The 21,715-nt window shown below is 40.9% G+C and overlaps 1 protein-coding gene across 2 annotated transcripts; it reads right to left on the reverse strand.

Moving 5' to 3' along the window:
• Window positions 1-16,901: 16,901 nt before the first annotated feature.
• LOC118406782 (ankyrin homolog) lies at window positions 16,902-18,929 on the reverse strand. 2 transcript variants are annotated; one of them, XM_035807102.1, is made up of 2 exons: window positions 17,714-18,929; window positions 16,902-17,317 (listed from the first exon to the last, which is right to left on the reverse strand). In XM_035807102.1, exons 1-2 carry the CDS (start codon window positions 18,905-18,907, stop codon window positions 17,123-17,125), a joined length of 1,389 nt encoding a protein of 462 aa, XP_035662995.1. In that variant the 5' UTR covers window positions 18,908-18,929; the 3' UTR covers window positions 16,902-17,122. The 2 variants fall into 2 exon arrangements, with proteins under 2 accessions (XP_035662995.1, XP_035662994.1); XM_035807101.1 differs by having other exon boundaries at window positions 16,902-17,308; window positions 17,705-18,929.
• Between the last annotated feature and the right edge of the window lie 2,786 nt (window positions 18,930-21,715).

Raw genomic sequence — 21,715 nt, forward strand, 5'->3', positions numbered from 1 at the left:
TCTTCCACCACGCCGAAATGTAATAGCGTATGAATAGGGAACTTTGTCCAAGTTATGAATACAAGTTGAGTAGGGGACATTGGTCTAGGAGTGAACTGACCGGCCGGCGGATAGCTGGATAGACTGCAAAAGACTGACTGAGATCCCATGGTAACTTATTTGTCCCTATTTGGCCAAGTTCTTGTCTTTTGTCATCCAGCTGACACATCCGCCTGGATACATGCCAGGACAGCGGGGTTTGAGTTACACAGACTATCAAACTGTCGTTCGGCCGTCACTGCAGACTTTCGACACTAGTAATCACTTTTTCCCGTTTTTCAAAAGGCTTTAATCATTTGGGACAGACCAACGCATCAGCCAGCACTTTAGTACAAAGGTACAATTAAAACTTTACCTTTAATGAAGAAAAATTATGCTAGCAGCTGATTATTGTCAGAACTTTCGCAAGACAATGCGAAATGTGCTGTTGATAGGAAATAAAAAATGCATCTCGACATTTGCTTCGGATATTTGCTGCCTGTTTGACAGCAATATGACTTAGGTACTTGATGTACCCGACAATTTGACATTCACAACATACCCTACAATTCGTATACGAATGAATTATAACATAACAAATTTGAAATGATTACCTGAACTGATATTGCTTTGCCTTAATATGCCCTCCCGGGAGGGAAATGTGTCGTTGTTAGATTGGAATTTCTTGCACGTGTAAATTAATGACGCTCAAAATGTCATCTTCGATGCGTGAAACAGATTGTCGCGTCAATAGTAAAGCAGAAATATATTACTTTCCCTCATATTGTCAACGTGTGTCGAATATTCTTCTCCATAATGAATGCAGGTGAATTAAGGTTCGGCATCTACTAGAGCTGTATACCTAAAGAAATTTTATTTACAGGTACAGGTACACGGGTGTAGGTACAGGTCCAGACCTTCACCTGTACCTAAGCAAGTTTGATCAATTATCAGTAAGTTATAAATGTAGCAAACTGTCTTACTTTAGTAAGAAATTGTCATATTTGTACGAGGATTTAAATATTTGAACGCACGATTATCACAATTGTCATCTTTGATTTGGAATTTACTTATCTTTAGTCTCAAAAAGTGGTGTTTAAAACAGTTATTTAGTTGTTTAGGTACAGGTACAGGTACATAGATGTTTAGGTCCGAACCTGTACCTAAACGATTTTATAGGTACGGTACAGGTACGGGTATTTAGGTACACAGCCCTAGCATCTACGCAATTGACAATATCCAAAGATTCAATCTTTACAATGATATGCGTAATAGCCTTGTTAATGTTAAACGTGTTAAAGAGAAATATACAAACATAACAAAGGTAGACATGTTTAAATATCTGATGTCATCAACTAACTATGACATATTGGAAGAACTGTGTAAGTTCGTTTACTCTTGTTTTAAGAGGAGGGACGAAGCTTGTAGAAAATAGTTATTATTAGGATATATCATTGTTTATTTGTTGTCATTAACTTTATATCAAACTTAATGCATTTAGCCCCATTGGGGCATGAACATGCAATAAACATCATTGTCATTGTCATATGCATTGTCATTAAAGTTCGCCGTCGAGGTACTTGACAATACCTTAAGATTCAATCTCTTCACCTGGATAGTATACAGAAATTTTATCATGGACGTTTCGAGTGATTATATATATCACTCTTATCCTCTCACTCATCCTCGCCGCAAATCAGACTTCGCTGTGGCAGGCCGTCATTGTTTCCCACGCTTTCCTGTCTGCTCCTGATCGTTTCACAACCTCCTAAGTGCATCTCAGTATTCAGCGTCACTAGAATGAACGTGTAGAACAAATCATGAAACTTGAAAAAATAAATCATCTAATCATCTGGACGAATGTTGCCGAGTATGTTAAGAAAGATTTTGACACGAAGAAATGATCTTTCAAAACACAATTTTACCGATATTAACTTCGAACAGTAAAAAATTTACCCTATCATTTGGATTTTGTTCATATCAACGGATATGATACGCTCAAGAATTACCAGGTATCTGTTATGCAAATACCCGTGGGACTGTATGTAATAACGGTTCGTTTTAAGTTAAATATTCGACTTCGGAATACCATCACGCATCACCTTGTTTTCCATAATGAGTGAGGATGGCTACACACAATCTACAGTAAACAAAATAGTCGATTTATCTTTCATTAGACTCACAAACACATGGAGCTAGACATTTACATGTATATTCTTTGAAATGCTTTGAAATTTTGAATTAGAAATTCAAGCAGACCATCGGATCTTTTTCCTTTCAATCTATTCTCTGTCTTCCTTTCACAGTACCCTCTTTTCAACAAGACTTAGAATAGGGGTGTTTCAAGACTCGAGTTAACATCTAACGTTATAAGTAAAATGAGCAATAGAAAGCTGTAAATAGCTTGTATCTTCTTTTATTTTGAATTAGACATTTAAAAGACCATGAGATCTTTTTCCTTTCAATCCATTCTTTGCCCTCCTTTCACAGTACCCCCTTTTCAACAAGACTTAGAATAGGGGCGTTTCAAGACCCGACTTAACATCTAGGGTTATAAGTCTGTTTGCGAAGTTTCCAATAACGCATTCGTCGCAACTAGAAGGTTTAATCCTGACTTATCCGCGTGCCGTGACTACAGAAAAAGAACTCCGGGTCCCAATTTTCACCTGATATTTGTTCACTACGTTCTTTGTCCTACTTCGACTATTGGCATAGCTTCTTTACGTTCTGACGTCACCGTTTGGGAGTAAACAAAGCATCACAATCGTGACACGTCAGCGCACCTTTTGAATCTGCAGGTGCGAAATTTCAGGTTGACTTGAAAGGCGGGATTTCGACTTAGACAAATGGATTGAAAGACAGTCGTGAGACAAAGTTGCTTGTTTTTCGTGCTGCCGCTATAATTTGGTAACGTATTCAAGTTCTTGGCCATTTGCATGTCTGGACGCTAGGAAGAAAATGTCCAATCTGTTGACTGTATTTTGACGAATCGTTATAGTATAGCTGTTACCATAACATTGCGTATTCTAATATTGAATCAAGGTGCAACAGTGCGTTGAGTTTTCGCAACTGAATCGTCAAGGGCAGAAACCAAAACCAAAGCAACAAACTAAAGCCCATTCAAGTCTCCAGAAGGGTGTTTGTGACCATTTGTAGTGTACATTTCAAGGCTCCAAAACCATTTCGAAATTTGTTTACACTTTGTAAATGTACCACTACTTTCGTGGAAAATTCGAAAATATTTCAAAAGTCGAACGATTCGTCATTTTGGACAAAAGGTATTTCAATTGGACATCCCTGTTACAATCCGACCTAGTCACTAGAAAGAAAATGTGTTTTGACGAATTGTTTCATGTATAGTTGTTACCTGAATATTGAGTCTTCTAACATCGAATTAAGGTGCGCGTTGTGTATTCGTTACCCAGGGGTCAAGTGCAGAAACTACGAAACACGTAAAAGCAAAGCAAACACTCGTATGGAGTAAACATTCGCAACCAACAATGTAAACATTTCAAAGGTCGAACGATTAATAATTTTGGATGGTGTCAAACAAGTATTTCAATTGGACATCACTGTTAGCAATCAGATGTCTACAGATGTCTGGGTTTCCAGGTTATCGCGTTTCCTTCGTATTGAACAGACACGGAATAACGACAGCGTTTCCCTGCAACGCCTACTAGCGGGTCAAAAGATAACTGCAGCAAGCTAAGCCTCTTCGCTACCAGGCTGACTTCGCTGGTCATTTGAGGCGATATTTTCCATGTATTGCTCTCATGTTCAACTCATATATCCGTCTACGTAGGCCAGTGTCTTTATAATGTATTCCAAATGCGAGACCAGATTAATCATACATAACTGTACTGTTATCGATAATGTTTTGTTGTTGCTTTGTATGTTGCCTCTTAGTACTATTGTCTGTATAGCTACTAGTATTAGTTGTTATTAATTGCCATACATTGTACCCTGTGCGATTGTTGAGCAATAAAATTCATTCATTCATTCAATCATTTGAGGGAGAATACTTTTCCAGGGGAGTTTTGCTCACAGGAGTTGGTTGGCCGAGGGAAGCTTCAAGACCTGAGTCTCTGAACCTAAGCGTGGGCTGCCTCCTCTGGGCATTTCCCGATTCTTTTGCCGAATTCTACGATCCCCACACCGCCATAGGAAAGCCTGGTGGAGGCTGGAAGACGCATCTATGCTACGAGATCACGGTCGTTTTTTTTGACGTATCCTTGGTTAAATAACACTTGGCCGATCTCCGACACAATCGTCTATTTGTTTGTTCGTTTGTGTCTTTAGTTAAACTCGCGTTAGTGCTCCATTCGGCCGTCAGTGCTGCTTTTCATTAGTCTCTTCCAGACTCCTGTCTGGTCGAATAGGGGGCTTTGGCTAAGTTATGAATAAAAGCCTTGTAGGAGTTAATTGGCCTAGGATTGTTGGCCGGCCTGGCTTCCTAGGTCGCAAACTGTACTCTTCGGCAATCTAACTCCTCTGGTGTGTTTTCTGTCTTATTTGGCCAATTTCTAATATTGTTCCAGCGACCTGTGGAGCCTAGCTTTTCATAGAGGTCTAGTTGTGAGGAGGGTCTGTAGACCACACAACTACACCGGACACCTGATCTACGGTAACTAACATTACTCCTTTGAGGGTCCCGCCCCCTGAAATCTTACGTTTGTTCTCCAGCAATTTTGTACTAATCCATCCAAATCTCTAGGGAGTATTGACTTACGTTTTGTTCCAACGAATCTCAGCTACTTCTAGAGAAGTTATGCTAGTAGTAGATATCCAAACCAGGACTCGGTTGGGCTGTTGTCGATTGACCAAAAGGTGTGACTTAAAAGACAACAGAACACGCAAAACATGGAAATTTGCAAATGTAAACAAAAAAAGTAGTTACTCAAGCAACTGGATATGATTTAGCAAAATCTTTTTGAAAATCGATTTTCAAAAACTTTCCAGACAGTAACTGCTTTTTGGTGTATCTTATTACCTGGATGTCTAACCTTCATCGACAAACACACCTTTTTTATCATCATTATTCCCGACCGGGCCGCGGTTATACCCCCCTCACATTTGGCGCGATTCGATCGGACGACGAGTCTGCAAGCTCTGAACTACGAGGAGGCATGACCCTGACGGGAAGGGGGGACTCTGCCATTTCTTCGTCGGCATCAGGGTCATGCCTCCTCGTAAATTAGAGCTCGCAGACTCTTCGTCCGATCGAATCGCGCCTAATGTGAGGGGGGTATAAGGAAACCTATATGCGACCCCAGCATTACACAGATTACAATATGCTACAATTACTACAATTACGCTTTGTCTTCGGAATCGTCTCTTTGTCTGAGTTGAGAAAAGTTACATTTTCTGTAAGTCCCCGCCTTAAGCTGCTCAATGAAGCAGACTTTCTTAAGACAACATGACGCCGGCGGAACGAAGGAAAGAATGACGCGCCCCAGGAGACGTTTCAAAGGCTTAAGGAAAGGATTCCTGTGGCATTTTACTGCTGGTATGAGATTAGAATTTCTTTATCCGACCACTTAACTAGGATTACGAGTTATCCAGAGACTTGTTTGCGCCCAGGACGGTCGCAACCAGATCTTTGAAATTTTGCAGAAACTTAAAAAGAAGCACCGTAACAATGACATGGATGAATGAGACTAAAATTAGAGTTATACAGAGGCTTGTTTGTGCCCAGGACGGTCGCAACCAGATCTTTGAAACATCGCAGAAACTTCAAGAAGGAGAACTATAACAATCACATGGATGAATGAGTCTAAAATATGATGGGCGTTGGTCTCATGAGAGTACACCAAGGAGGGTCATCAGGCCATGTTGATTAGATTATATGGACAACTATCTACTTGCGCATCAATTTTTGTCCGTTTCCAATACAAAAAAGACGTTTCAGACCATGCTATAAGTCCAAAGCAGCTTCAAAATTAGTATATATTTGCGTTAAGTTGACAAAAAAAATCAGGAAACGGACACTTATGTCTATAGAATGCCAACGTCGATTCAAAAGTCAAAGAACATGTGGGAGAACAAAAACTAAGAACCAAATGTTCGCTTACTATAGTATCGAATCTATATGGCCTCAATTGAAACAATTATAACCTCCTTGGTTGAAAGAAGACCTGATCCCCCAAATTACCCGTCACACCTGTCTACCGGAACCCGGCGGGGCTGTTGGTGGAAACGAAAAATACAAATGTATACGTAAAATAATGCCGACGACTATTCTCTTTACATATTGTGCAGCTTGGTGTCTTTTATATCATACTTCTGGTTCCCGAAAGCTGCCCAGCCGGGCCCGTTTGGAAATGTGACGTAGGCCTTCTGGTACAAACTGGTAGGTTTCGACACACCTCCCTGCGGTCGATTTGGAAACTACATGTAGCAGAAAGAGCGACCGCTCGGTTGTGCACCGGTACTCACTCCTACTCCTTTTACAAAATAACCCCATATATTGACCAATTGTTAGTATACGACCACGCATATAGTTTAGGGAGTGGTGCCTGGAAGGACGATTAGTTCAGCGCTAATAGTTAAATCACCGTTTTCTGGTGGCGTATGCTCACTCAGCCAGTAAGCTAATGAGAGTAATTATATATCTTTATTGCAAACTCTCAAGGCTAATTGCAAAAATACATGTATGAAAGTACAATGGTGATAATGATACTGAATGGTATACAATAACAAAGGGGACATTAAGTGAAAGGTCATCAACTAGTGATACATCTAATCTAAAATGAATGCTATTGGGTTTGGTTTCTTTTCTGTAAGCAGTGGAGAATGAAAATAATAACACTTGTTAACACTCAATGTTAAGGAATGTATGAGAAATATTCTATCATCTCATCCAAAGATTCTATCATCTCTATCTTCATGTCTACCTTGTCCCCCAGCGACCTGGAGGTCAAGGGACAAGGTAGGTAGATACCAGGTACTGTAATAAAATGGCTTTTTCTCATCTGGCTCTCCTCAGACAAACGGAAAAAAAGATCACCCTTCTATAAATGGCTCGTCTCATTGGCATCCAATATCAATAATTACATCTCTTCCACATAACGAATCTAAATCTGATAATGATATGCGAGAGTTAATCTTCCTTATATCAGTTCACTGCCAAGGTTATCTAATTTCTCGTCATGCAATGAGATTTTTTTCAGTTAGAATATATCAGGCGCGTCTGGAAAAGTTTCTCTCTCCGATTACGTTTATGAAGGTTAGACATACAGGGAAACAATATTCAAATACAATTGAATATCTACAACTGGATAAAAACGGAGATTTACTTCCGTATGTTTTGAGTGACATCCATCACTCTTCTCCGATTCACTCTCAAAACTATTATTGTTAACATAACTATGAAAGTTATATATATAGACAAGATTACTTTTAAGGGTATAGAAATTGTAACATAAGAGCTGTGTAAATATGTATCAAACTGTATGGACCAAAGTTCCTCTCTCCGATTCTCTCTCAAAACTATTATAGTAAACATAACTATGTAACTTTACACACGTAAAGTACATAGACAAAAGGTTTAGAAATTATAACATAAGAGCTGTGTAAATATATATCAAACTGTATGTAGCAAAGTTCCTCTCTCCGATTCTCTCTCAAAACTATTATAGTCAACATATAGCTATGTAATTTTACACACGTAGAGTATATAGACAAAAGGTATAGAAATTATAACATAAGAGCTGTGTAAATATGTATCAAAGTTTATGTAGGAAAGTTCCTCTCTCCGGTTCTCTCTCAAAACTATTATTGTTAACATAACTATGAAAGTTATATATATAGACAAGATTACTTTTAAGGGTATAGAAATTGTAACATAAGAGCTGTGTAAATATGTATCAAAGTTTATGTAGGAAAGTTCCTCTCTCCGGTTCTCTCTCAAAACTATTATTGTTAACATAACTATGAAAGTTATATATATAGACAAGATTACTTTTAAGGGTATAGAAATTGTAACATAAGAGCTGTGTAAATATGTATCAAAGTTTATGTAGGAAAGTTCCTCTCTCCGGTTCTCTCTCAAAACTATTATTGTAAACTTAACTATTTTAACTTTATACACACAATGTACATAGACAAACCCACCTTGAAGGGTACAGAAATAGTAACATTATAGCTGTGTAAATATGTATCAAACTGTATGTAGCAAAGTTCCTCTCTCCATCACTCCGTGACATCCATCACTCTTCTCCGATTCTCTCTCAAAACTATTATAGTAAATATAACTATGTAACTTTACACACGTAAAGTACTTAGACAAAAGGTATAGACATCATAACATTAGAACTGTGTAAATGTATATCAAACTGCGGCAATGCAGAGCTCTGCCGTAATTTGGCGCAATGTTTAATCCCGCATTCATTACTTACTTCATAACCTGTCCCTCCTAACCCAATTCCGGTCCCTCGTGATGTCATACCCGACGCACAAACCCTAAGTAATCACGTAAATGCGACAGTCCTATATCATGTCCCCCTACTTAATTCTATTTCCCTCGGCTTGATTAAATGGATTGGGGACCGGGAGGTCGATAGTTACGAAGGCGGGTGGATTAATTCCATTTTGCGATCGGACCCGGAATTTCCAGAGGGGCGTCGTCCTTCAGTGTCCTGGGAAAGAGCTGGTGGTGGTACAAAGAGACGCTGGGAACGATGGAGACGCCTAGATTTGCTGCCTTGTGTGGAGCGTTTTTCCTCGTCCTAACGGGAGTTAGACACACGGTGAGTGAAACGATCACTTTTGATCCTTGATTTAGCTTTTAGTCAATGTAGTTTTTGGGATAGAATCCAAGATCGCTCAAACCCCAGTGACCAAACCCAGGGCACATGTACCGCTATGTCCATCAAGACGATCTTTACCGTCAGCATTAAAAGCCTGGAGAAATTAGCAACTTTTCATTACCGCAATGTAAAACCTCACTGGTTGAAGGTGTACGTGCTGTAAGTTTAACGGTCAGCTATATGAGCCGCGCAGACGGTCATTACGATAAGATAGATGGCCGTGTCTGGCAAGAGAAACTGTTAAAGGACGCACGATAATTCATCATCCTCTATATAGGGATGGAAGGTTCCTGTTTATTCTACTCTCTAAGCAGAGGTCGGTGGGGGAAATCGTGACATTTTCCTTTATGCCGTCTTTTCGGACGATGGGGAGGCTGATCGGATCGAAAAAGACGGCTTAAAGAAGGAAAAGGTCACGGTTTTCTCCATCACTGACCTCTGCTTGGAGTGTACGCACAATGCAGTTATAGGTACGGTCTGTCGTATAATATGAAGCCCTCCTACCCAAAGTAAAGAAAGGGCCACATGTAATGGTTATCAGGACTTGCCAAAGCTATCATGCAAGAAACCGCCAAGGGAGAAATAAATAAAAGAGGGTTAGGCAATAGGAAATTAAAAATGGGAGGATACTACTGATATCAGAGAATGGACCGGCATGACACTAAGTGAAACAGTAAGAAGAACATAGAAGGGTGTAGAAAACTGATGGGCAGATATTCTGTGGTACCCAGAAGGTCAAACAGTTCGACTAAGGGATAGATCATAGATGAGATGAGGAGTCATAATTCCATATGCAGTAGAGACGGCGTACTGCACTTGTCAATTTTGATTATTCCTAAATTAATGGGTTCGTATCTTGGAATGTCCTGTTCAGGATACTCCTCAAATGCCTGGGTTATTCTGTTATTGAAGATGTTAGACTGTCATATGTCTCACACCAGAATTCTCTTTGGTAGTAAAACTAAAAGATATAGTAGTCGTTTTCTTCTGATGACTACCATTGGCCATAGGGTGGGCTATTTTTGTCTGTTCTTTCCATATTGATAAAGAGAAAATTTGACTGAATATATAATCTAATAGTAGCCACCATGATTAATTAGGGGGGCCCTCAGGGGGCTTGTATCGAAATAACTTCTGAACTGCAGGTGAAAGGAGCAGAAATTGAGCAAACAAGTGCACTTTCCTAAGATAGAAATTGGAAGAAACCTGCAGTAATATACTAGTACACCAAAAACCGAAGGAGAGGGAAGTTTCTATGAATTTGATGTCACGTTTTAAGACAACATGGTTTCCTTTTGATGAAATCTCGTAATCCGTTCAGCATAATAGTAAATAATATACTTTTGTTATGAAATGGAAACCTAAAAGTATAACAAATTTAAAAGACATTTTAAGTGAAATCTTTGATGAAAGTTCTTCGAACGGCAACAAAAAGCCCACGATCAGCAAAGTCGGACAGCGTTTCGACAGATATCCGGACACTGGCAAAGCCTTCTTCTTTACAATGTATAACATGCTTGCGTGAAGACTATCAACACTTTCGACATGTTGCTTTAAAAACAGTCTCAAAAATGAATTATCTCTATGGATTGTGCCATTCCTGTACACTATTTCCACAAAAAAAATCACGTAACAATAATGGTACAAATTGTATCTTCCCATCAATTAAATGACGTTGTCAGAATTGCTAAATTGCTCTGGGATTTTCCAAGGGTATAATAAAAATGCTGATGTCCTTACCAGGCAGAAATTCCAGGACATTACTTTCCAAGCAGAGGTTAGGCTCCGGCTTAATATCGACGTCTTTTGAGGCGTTTTTATCAGGTTTTCTATTCTGGTAGGGTTTCCTTTCGTCTGTCAGCAATTTGTCAGTTTTTTTTTTCGATTGTAGTGGCTTGCACAAATGTGTGGCCCAAGGGCTTCAGAAATGGGGATTCAAGTCCGTATGGAATTCTTAGCCTCTGCCAGGCTCCACAAGTAGAAACTGGGTAAATTGGTCGCAAGCCATACTCCTCGGACAACAAAAGCGTACTGTGTCTACACTTGTCCAAGTTCCTCTATTTTTCCAGCGCCCCGTGGATCCTGGCAGAGGCTAACAAGAACTCCATACGCCATACGAAGTCGAATGAACATGTATACGGAAGTGTGAACCCCCTGTAGAGAATAGAGATTTCAGGAAACAAAATGGCTTCATAACAGGAACATTCGGCCGCATTGCCAATCAAATTGTTCAAGTCTCGCGAGACCATTTAACGGTTTCATGGGGCATGTCCCGCTACATGCACTGATTAGCAGGAGTGTGTGGATGTAATGGCAATGTTCCCTAGGGTTTGTCAAATTAGTTTAGGCCATGTTGATTTGATATATGTGGATGGCATCCACGCGCGCATCAATTTTTGTCCGTTTCCAAAAGCAAACTTTTCTACTATACTCTAGTCTAAATCCAACAAAGCGGTTGCAAAGCATACATATGCCGTAAACAACAAACAAAAATATCAGGAAACGGATACTTTCTGTCGTGGAATGGTATTGTCAATTCCAAAGTCTAAAAGATTTTGAAAGAACAAAAAATTAAACTTTATATTATAATAAAGGCATTACTTTTTTTGGCCAACGTTTTTTATGCGCATGGTTGCATCCAGTTTTCGGGTTCGCAGTCTTCCATCACCCTCACACTCAGGGTTGACAATCACGGCAAAGCCTATGATATCAACCCTGACAAATCAGCCACAGTATTCGGTTATTAGGGGTGCCTTGCTTATGAATATTAATGAGCTTGCCCTTATATGGGCAGTCAGCCGTTGGGGATCGGGCGTTGGCATGGTGAGCAAACAAAGTCATGGTAATACGTAACATGATTGGCTGATAGCTTCCCAGCGGCCTTTGCGAGACAGCTTGCGACATCAACAAGCCCAAGGAAGGCCTGTTCTCTGATTGGTTGACAGCTTGTTTGTGGCGACAATCATAATACCCGTAGGTAGGGCCTGGGACAGCAGGGCCCCATAAGGTAGTGCCGTTGGGGACCGGGCGTTAGGAGGATGTCTTCCATATACTAGTAATTCAATCTACATGGTCTTATCAGATGTTAGGTATTACCAGCCAGTACCAAAGATAATAGGATGAACCACGAATGAGCTGTATTATGCAGTAGTATAATCTACCTGTATAACATGTTGCTAGTCTAGAACTAACACTCAATTTTTTTTTCAGACTGCTCTTGTAGGAAGCTTGAGCCACTGCAAGTCGGACGACCACTGTGTCCCATGGGAGTTCTGTGCCAAGCAGCCAAATGATGACAACGGGATGTGTATGGTATGTAACTGTTTTAAAATCCTATCAGACAGCAAAGTTTTTTTTGCCGGGGCGCCGAAGGCGCCCGGCTTTGTGCCCGGTTTAATGGTTCGTCCTTGGATGGGTCTGCTATGGTCGCAAAATGTACCGTGCGTTTTTACGACAATTCTCAGCCCTTCTCAGCCCTTCAAATAAACGCAATGTACCGTGCGTTTTTACGACAATTCTCAGCCCTTCTTAGCCCTTCAAATAAACGTTGTAAGAATACTGTTTATCCATGACCTCTACTCGTACAGAAAACATTGCAGCGCTCATTAGCAAAGTCTAGGAAAGGAAAATGTTTCTTGATTTGCAGTAAAACACTGGTCATGTAACATTTGAGGAGTTGTCGTTAAATCGCACGGTTCATTTTGCGATAGCGTTGACGGGTCCGGGTATTTAGCGGAATAACCCGGAATAACCCGGAATAACCCGGAATAACCTTAATAAAGGATGAAAGCTACCGAAATACAGTGTGCTTTGATAAGTTAAGATCGCAGAATGCAATATTTTGGCATAAAATAATGTATATATGGCCATGGGAACAAGAAATATTACGGTTATTCCGGGTTATTCCGGGTCATTTCGGGTTATTCCGGTAAATACCCTCACGGGCGTTGACGGTGCGGAGGAGGTGAGATTTTTATCGTACAGAAATTGGTACAGTTTGTAAAGTTATCTTTCTGGAATTCGGATGTATTAAAATATAACATTACATTCTAAGGCGTAGTGTCATGTGAGTAAAATGAGCACGACATTTGACGAAAGATTTTGTGGAGGGTATACAGTCAAGTTTATTGTGCAACGATTGGAACAGTTTACGTGCGGGTGGGAGGGGGGCGTGCGTCTATATATGCAGCTGCAGGAGGTCCTGCAGGACATTTTCGATCGTAAGAGTAACGTACAATTTGAAAAGATAGTGATCATGAATTCGGACACATTGAAACATATTTCCAAGGAACGGTATATAGTTTTTTTAGTAAAACCAGTGTGTGGGGATTGACGAGAATTTAGATAGTTTAATGGTGCACTGTGCTTGAGCCGATGCGAGGCATTATGCAGGGCATTTTTGATTGTAAAAATATCGTACAAGTTGAAAAGATGGATCGGATTCTAATACATTAAAACATACATTTCCAAAGAATAGTAGAAAACAACGGATTGTAGCTAACTGTTAAACAATCAGCAAAGCAGTTGGCAAGATGTCACACCTGAACTTTTGTAGATTTTTGCTTTTTGTTGGTACTAGTAAGATGTTATGTGATCAAGACAATATTTTCTTTCTGTTTCAGTGACGCCTTAGACTGTTCTCTGCTATATATACAAGTGACACAGTAATATACAGAAACTTACAGCTAGCAAAAGTCTGTACTCAATAAGATTTTACACAGTACACATTTATACTTCTTCTGCTGAAATCTACGCATTACATTTTGCATCCAACCAAAGAGGTTTGAAAGAGAGTCCTTGATCCAACCAAATTAGACCTTGAGACCTATTAACAGATCATTGATCACTGTGCATTTTGCACATACCAGACTCAATCGTGCCACTGAGCACTGCATTTTGCACACACCAGACCAATTGTGCCACTGAGCACTGTGCATTTTGCACACACCAGACCTATCGTGCCATTGAGCACTGTGCATTTTGCACACACCAGACCTATCGTGCCATTGAGCACTGTGCATTTTGCACACACCAGACCAATCGTGCCATTGAGCACTGTGCATTTTGCACACACCAGACCAATCGTGCCATTGAGCACTGTGCATTTTGCACACACCAGACTCAATCGTGCCACTGAGCACTGTGCATTGTGCAAATAAAGTCAAGCAAAGAACACATATATTGTGAACAATGTGTGAATCTATTTTATCGGGAAAATACCACCAAGGTGACATCATTTTCAGTGGAGATAATAGAGGCAAACAATGCACTGCAAATGCTTTAATGGCAGTTGTTAACCACAGTACTTGCAGACAAGCAATTACCTGGACAAGTACAGACCTTGATGGTGTACTTTTTCAAGGAGATGCACTATACACCTACATAAAACCATCACTAAGATCTGGTGTGGAGTTCCTCTCCGTTGATGATATTCCAGACTATTTGCAACTTTACAACAATACTGTACGTGTATCAATAAAAGAGTCTTACACTGGAGACATATTTGCCACAGAAGCAGTCTATCCTTATTACACCTTAAAGAAAGCCCTAGAAGCAGCATTTGCTGAATCCAACACTTGTCTTTTCATAACAGCACATGGAATAACTGGTTCAACAGTAGCATTGTTGCACGCTGATAACAAGTATTTTGTTTATGACTCACATGCCAGAAGTCCCATAACAGCATTGCCAGATAGCCATGGCACTTCTACTTTAAGCATGCACAGTTCAAACAGCAATCTAGTTTCATTCTTGCAACAACTTAACTGGAACACAACATGCAATTTTGAGGTTGTCCCAGTACAAGCAGAAAATGTTTTCTTATCAGTTGAACCTACTGGTATACACATTATCAATCTGACTAGCAATGTTTCTTCTATGATTGAGTCAGAAAACTGCTTTCAAGTTCAACAACAACACACATACACCTTGGTTAAACCAGAGTTTGTATCTACGAAAGAGAACCTACAACAACCAAACACAGCATTTCCATTTGCACCACATTGTAACCAAAGTACTGGGAAAAACATTGTGCCATGCACCACAAGCAAACATCCAAGTGCTATGCCAGAGAACAGGAATGAAGGCCTCTTGAATCAATTAGTAATGTCACCAAATGCAGCATCAAATTTAAATGATAAAAAAGTGCAAGGTCTTGCAATCCAAAGCGCAATATGCAAGGACAAACAAGAAAAACAAACCTATCAACAGAAGACAGAGAGTCTTGCAGAACAAAGAACATCATACAAAGCAAAGAAAGCAAATGAGACCTGTGAGCAAAAAGCAGCACAGCAAAGTTTATATGCTGCCGTATGCAAATTAAGATTCAGACATCCCTATTACGGACGTGGTAGAAAGCAACACGCCAATTTGATCGTTGATTGGCGGAGAATCGCAGACTGGTTTCTGATTGGTTATACAAGTTGTCTGGTAGGATCCCCCAGACACGTATAAATATCTTCAGCACGATAATTTTCATATCCAAACGATTCAGAAGCTTGAGAAGTATTGACCGTCCATAATCTGTTCATTACATATTCGTACCATGTCTGCCTGTGAAATTTCTGTCACGAAGAAAGAACGACAATGCACATCCGGGACCTCTTCCCGCCTTTGGCTGTGGTCTCGCACCGGAGTTTCTTTTACGATTTTTATATCCGGCACACAGCGCACACAAGGGATACAATTCCGCCCACAAAAGTACGCCGGAAAATCCAATTATACCAGTGAACAAAGGTTTCCAGCCAACTTCCCATAGATTTTAGATATAAACTTCTAGTTTAATAATGATGCACATTTTACTGGAACACAACATGAAATTTTGAGGTAGTCCTTCCAAATGCGCCCCGGCCAGCTTTTTTTAAAAGCTTTCTTGTTTTGTTGGCATCCGTCTGTCTTGGAAGACAATGGTAGGCTGACGGGTTTAAGGCGACCCGTCTGCCTGGCCTGCACGTGGGTTTTTAAGGTGAAGGAGGGGTGTGCACGTCCTTCTCCACCCTCTCTTCCACTGGCGCACTAGTCCTACAGGGGCAACTGTATGCAACGTGTAAGACAGCCCCAGCAGATGCAGGTTTGTTGTTTGGAGTTTCCGTCTCCTAGGAGGACTTCCGACCAAGGATGCAAGGGGTTCCTCCTACCCCTGACTCATGTGTCATGGCGGGTGCATCATGCCCGAACATGCCCCTATGGCCTGTCACCACCACAAAGGCCTGTCACTGCCACTAGCCGCAGCTATGTACTCATTTACACCTGAGTTAGGTGAGGAAAGTCGTGTAAAGTGCCTTTCCCAAGGGCACAAGATCGGTGACACGGCAAGCGGATTTGAACCCCGGACCTCTCGGGCCTGAGACCAACGCGCTCCCGATCGTGCCACGCGGTCCCACACCGTCAGACAGCAAAGTAGACAATGTAAAAAGGAATGAAGTGGCTATAGAAATGATGATCCTGTCAATAACAAATCTTTGTGCTTTTAAAAGGATGATTCTGTTGATAATGGATAACTGTGCATTACTGACAGGATCATCCTGTAAATAACAGAGTTTTGCACTATTGACAGGATTGGCCCCAGGCAATTTGGAAACAGAAGTTGTAAGAAGGAAAAGTGAATCACTGGGCATATAAGGTACATTTAACAATTCAAGAATAAAATCATCTCATATTGGAACAGTGTGTGAAGGCTAGCAGACTGGCGACAGCTACTAGCCCTTGACTAGCCTGGTATCCAACCGTATTATAGCTCCTGAGTCTCTTCTGTCGTATCTTCTGTCAAATACGTATTTGCGGAAAGGACAGAAGAGACTCGGGAGCTATAATAGGGCTAGCCCATGACTACAGTAGAATACTAGTAATCAAACACTGGATTCTACTACACATCTAGTACTACTGGTACTACTACTGGAGAAAAATAACTGAACAAAGAAAATTGGAAAAGTTGTAGTGCAGAACTAAATCATAGCTACTAATCCTAAGAATAACTAAAATCTAAGAAAACCTAATCCTAAGTAATGTTATAACTATGTGACCTTTAAACCCTCACTTTTGAAGAAAATATTAGGAAAAACACAGAAGCAAGTCTTCACAATTTTCACATCAATCAATATGATATGATATTCAGGGCCACCACATTTACTTAAAGATCTCTTGAAAAAAGAAAATATTTGTGGGACACTTAACACATGAAGTTATTAAGCTATTAACTTTGAAAGTTAAATGTCATCCATAAATTAAGTCAGTGAGGCCTTAAAAGTACAAAAATGTAATAATATCCTTAAAAATACAAAGTAAGTAATGTTACAGAACTAGTAAACGTCTTTCATGATGAGGTAGTTCTTTAGAATCGTTGCTAGTGGTAAATGGTGCACTTTGGAAAGCCTATCTTTACCAAGTAGACGGAGGATCTTCATACGACATGCCCGTTGCAGATTTGGGTAATGGTCCTTGTGATAGGCGATGAGTCTCCGGATGTCAGTGTCTGTTGTGGATTCCTCAGCAGTAGGGCTGTGTACCTAAATACCCGTACCTGTACCGTACCTAAAAAAATGTTTAGGTACAGGTCCGGACCTTAACATCTGTGTACCTGTACCTGTACCTAAACAAACTAAATCACTATTAAACACTACTTTTTAAGACTGCTGGACAAGTAAATCCCGAATCAACAATGACAATGGTGATAATCTTGCAGTTGAAACTTAAGAAAACTTGCAAAGAAATTGTTTTGAGATACAAAGATGACAATTTATCACTAGAAAAGACAGTTATGTACATGTTTAACTTACATATATTTGGTTAAAAAATTTTAGGTACAGGTGCAGGTCCGGACCTGTACCTAAGCCCGTGTACCTGTACCTGTACCTGAAAATTTGTTTAGGTACACAGCCCTACTCAGCAGTCAGACCAGCGGCAGTCTTCAGGTTACAGTCAGCACCTGCCATGAGGAGGATCTCCACCTTCATCTTGCTATCACTCTGTCTGGCAGCAAGGTGAAGTGCTGTCCAACTGCCATAACCTGCTTTTGCATTAACAGTTTCAACATCCATTCCCAGACCTGTCAGATGGAGGACCATGTTCTCTGTTCTCCCCGGCCCTCCTTCAACCAGACTCAGGTGGAGGGCTGTATTGTTGGAAGAGTCGCTTTCCGATAACGAAGCACCGTGTTTTATGGCAACATCGATAACATCTATATGTCCACGCTTTGCAGCTTCCAAAAGTGGAGTTCTTCCTCCATAACCGCTTTTCACAGATAGATCGCCACCATGAGAACACAGCACCTCGACAACATTGGAGTGACCATTCCTTGCAGCGTGGTAAAGTGCTGTGCAGTCTGCCGTTCCCTTGGCATTGACGTCTGCACTGTGGTGCAATAACATCTTTATAGCAGGAACATTCCCTATGTCAGCTGCTCGGTGAAGTGCTGTGTTGCCATTGTAGTCTTCTGGTCCCTTTGCATTGACGTCCGCGCCGTCTTGCAACAACATCTCTATAATATCAGCATGCCCTCTGTCAGCTGCTAGGTGAAGTGCCGTCTTGCCTTTAGAGTCGGCTGCGTTGACATCCACCCCTCGGCGCAGCAACAGCTCTACAAAAGGAGCCAGCCCTGATGTAGCTACAAAGTGAAGTACAGATTGGCCGGCATCGTTAGTTGCACTGACGTCTGCCCCTCTGTTTAACAACATCACAGCAGGTGCACTGGCTGGAAGTAGCCCTTTGTCGGCGGCATAGTGAAGCGGTGTCCATCCCTTGTGGTCAGTGACATTGATGTCTGCCCCTCTGTCTAACAGCACCTCCATCATAACACAATCCCCTTCTTCTGAAGCATTGTGGAGGGCTGTTTGACCCCACTTGTTTGCTGCGTTGACCTCCGCCCCTCGGTCCAACAGCAAGTGCACAGCAGGACAGTGCCCTTCCGAGGCAGCATAGTGAAGTGCTGTTTCGTGATAGTACTTGACATGCAAACATTTTGCATTCACATCCACCCCTCCATCTAGTAGGGAGATGATCTTGTCACAGTCCCCGGATGATGCAGCTGAGAAGAGTTCTGCTTTCTTCATGGTTTCACTGTTACACAAGGACTGAAGGTCTAGCATCTGTACCTGGTATGAAGAAGAAATAGAAAAACAACAACATTTGACTCAACAACAACAAAAGCAACATCAACAAGACCTTAGCATGTCCAGGTAAAAGGATACAATATACAGAATTTCAGCTGCAGTACCAAGGTCACACATCAGGGAGCCCAAAGTTGACTTTGACCTTCATCTTCCCTTGCCAACACCTACCCAAATATCATTGCAATCCTTTCAGAGGTTCAAAAGCTATGCTGACTCAAACTTTCAAAGGCAGCACAATCTTCAACAAAAAAGATAACATAAAAACAAATTAAAGGATGAAAGTACATGCAGGGGGGAAGAAAAAAGCCTCGTGGCTTATACATAGTCTTCCTCCAAAGTAACAAATAATAATAATACAATTTTACAACTCATAAGCTGAATAAAGATTGAATAGATGTGTAAAAATTATACATTAGACAATAATGTAACCAAAAGAATTATAAAAGAGTTGGGAGACCTCATATCTCCATGAAATAGTCTGATTATGTACATTATTTCCACATTTACATAATCTTTGTTTGGTTATGTATGCATTTGCATAATTTGCACTTCATTGTGTAAATCTCTGCCAAAGATATCTGCATGCTAAATATCATGGAAATCCATCATTCCTATGTTTCGTTATGCTCTTTGGAAGATTTTGACCAAGTTGCCCGTGCAGATCCAGAGCAAGCCGCTAGGAGGCCCAAACATATACTGTAAATGCAGAAATTTTCGCGGTGGTTTTACATTCGTGGTTCTCGCATTGCAAATTTACCGCGATCTTAAAACCACCGCAAACATTTTTGCATGGCAGTAAGAGACTACAGTGCATGGTGCTACCATGAACTTAAAACCACCGCGAACAGTCCTTTTCCCGCTACCGCGAAATTAAATCCCTGCGAACTTAAATGCATTTACAGTATCACTTCTTCCTTGCATCACAGACCATAGCATGTCCAGGTCAAAAGATACCAAAAAAAAAAAAATCAAAGTTCTGCTGCAGTACCAGGGTCACATACCAGGGGGTCCAAAATCGACATTGACCTTTGTCTTACCAACAATTACCCACATACCAAATATCATTACAATCCATCTAGAAGTTCTAAAGTTATGCTGACCACAAGTTGAAGGAGGCTGCCTAAGTGAGACAAGAATAAATGAATAAATATAGAGAATTCGGAACGTAGGAATTTCAGAAAATTTTATCAATGAGCTTTCAAAGCTCCTTGCTGCCGGTGACGTATGGTTTTCGTAATAAAGGATTATGTCGAACATTATGTCGAACCTGGCGAATTCGGAACTAAGGGATTTCGGAACAGAAGGATTTCGGAACATGGTGATTTCGGTGCATAGGGATTTCGGAACACAGGGATTTCAGAATATTAGTAACGTTAGGGATTTCGGAATTATTTAAGGGACGTGGTCGCCCCCCTCCCCCAGGCATGCATAACGTTACTATCTGTTCATTCATGACACGCACTTGTGCGTACAAAAGCACCGAAAAAAACTTTTAAGAGACTAGTTAATCATTTCAAGTAAGGCAAGGAAATGTAAGTTACCTGTAGTTTGTGGTGGGTACAGAGAAATTCCGTACGACCTGCAGACCGTGGATGCGCCTCTCGTCGCGTCGCGTGGGTGTCGTCATTCGGCACCGCACATATTTTACGACATTTGCTAAGATTGTCGTCATTGACAGTCCTTATCTTCTTGTCAAGGTGCAAAAAACACACTAAAACGGGATCAGCCTGTCAACGTTTACTGTGCAAAAACTTCTGTACTTGAAAGGATCATTCTGTCAATATAACGTTAGTGCACATCTGCCCACTATAATAAAAACGACGATTACAAACTCTGGCTAAAAGAAACGCTCAGTCAGGCTGAATTTAACTAATATAGTGCATAAAATGAATATAGAAACGAAAGAATAATCAAAGAATGCAGATAATGTAGTTATTGCAGTGATACATTTCTATTGATTTGCGACAGTTATCCTGGTGGCCGTTTTGCGGCATAATGATGGCTGCTGTCCTTAGTGCTGAAAATGACATCGACTGATAACTAACTCTATCCACACGATCTTTCCAGACGATGGGGAACATTACCTTTAGTACAAACACAGTATCATCACTTATTGAAATCAATATCTCTGTATGTCACACTGACTTGAATTTTATACTTACCAGAAGATCTGCTCTCCCGAGTAAGAGGGCACATTGTGAGGGCATGGGGCTTGGCTGCCCTTGTTTCCCCTCTTTAAACCAGAATGGCAGTAAAAACATTATGAAATGGCAACGATTGTCTCTTAAGTCTTACTGGAGTTAGACGTAGGACAAACAAAGGCTGCGAAATAATGGACTGGATGTTAAGTCCTGTGGTTTACGATTTAGCAGCATTTTCATTTTACTGGATTTTTCATCTTTCACCCTCGCCCAGTTTTGCGGTCTCCCGAGTATATATCATTCACAAAATTAAGTCAGTGTGACCTAAGCTATAATTCCTTATACTCAGTTTCTTACTGGAATGAGATCTAAAACATCAAATGTGTCTCCTCATTGTTTCAGGGAAAGGACTGCTACAAGCAGGTTGACTGTGTGACGGGGTCGGTTTGTGACTTCAGGGATGCTGGGTTGACAGGCGGGCGGGGGCAGTGTGCCGAGCCGCCGAAGTCAACCAAGCCGCTCCCGCCACCCACCGACCCACAGGCTCAGCAAAATACAGCAATGCCTCAAACTCAAAATCCGGCCGTGCAGGCAAAACCAACCACTGTCTCCAACCAAACTCCACCAAAACCTCTGCTGCCTC

The sequence above is a fragment of the Branchiostoma floridae genome, chromosome 19 (genome assembly GCF_000003815.2).
Source record: "Branchiostoma floridae strain S238N-H82 chromosome 19, Bfl_VNyyK, whole genome shotgun sequence".
NCBI classification, from domain to species: domain Eukaryota; kingdom Metazoa; phylum Chordata; class Leptocardii; order Amphioxiformes; family Branchiostomatidae; genus Branchiostoma; species Branchiostoma floridae.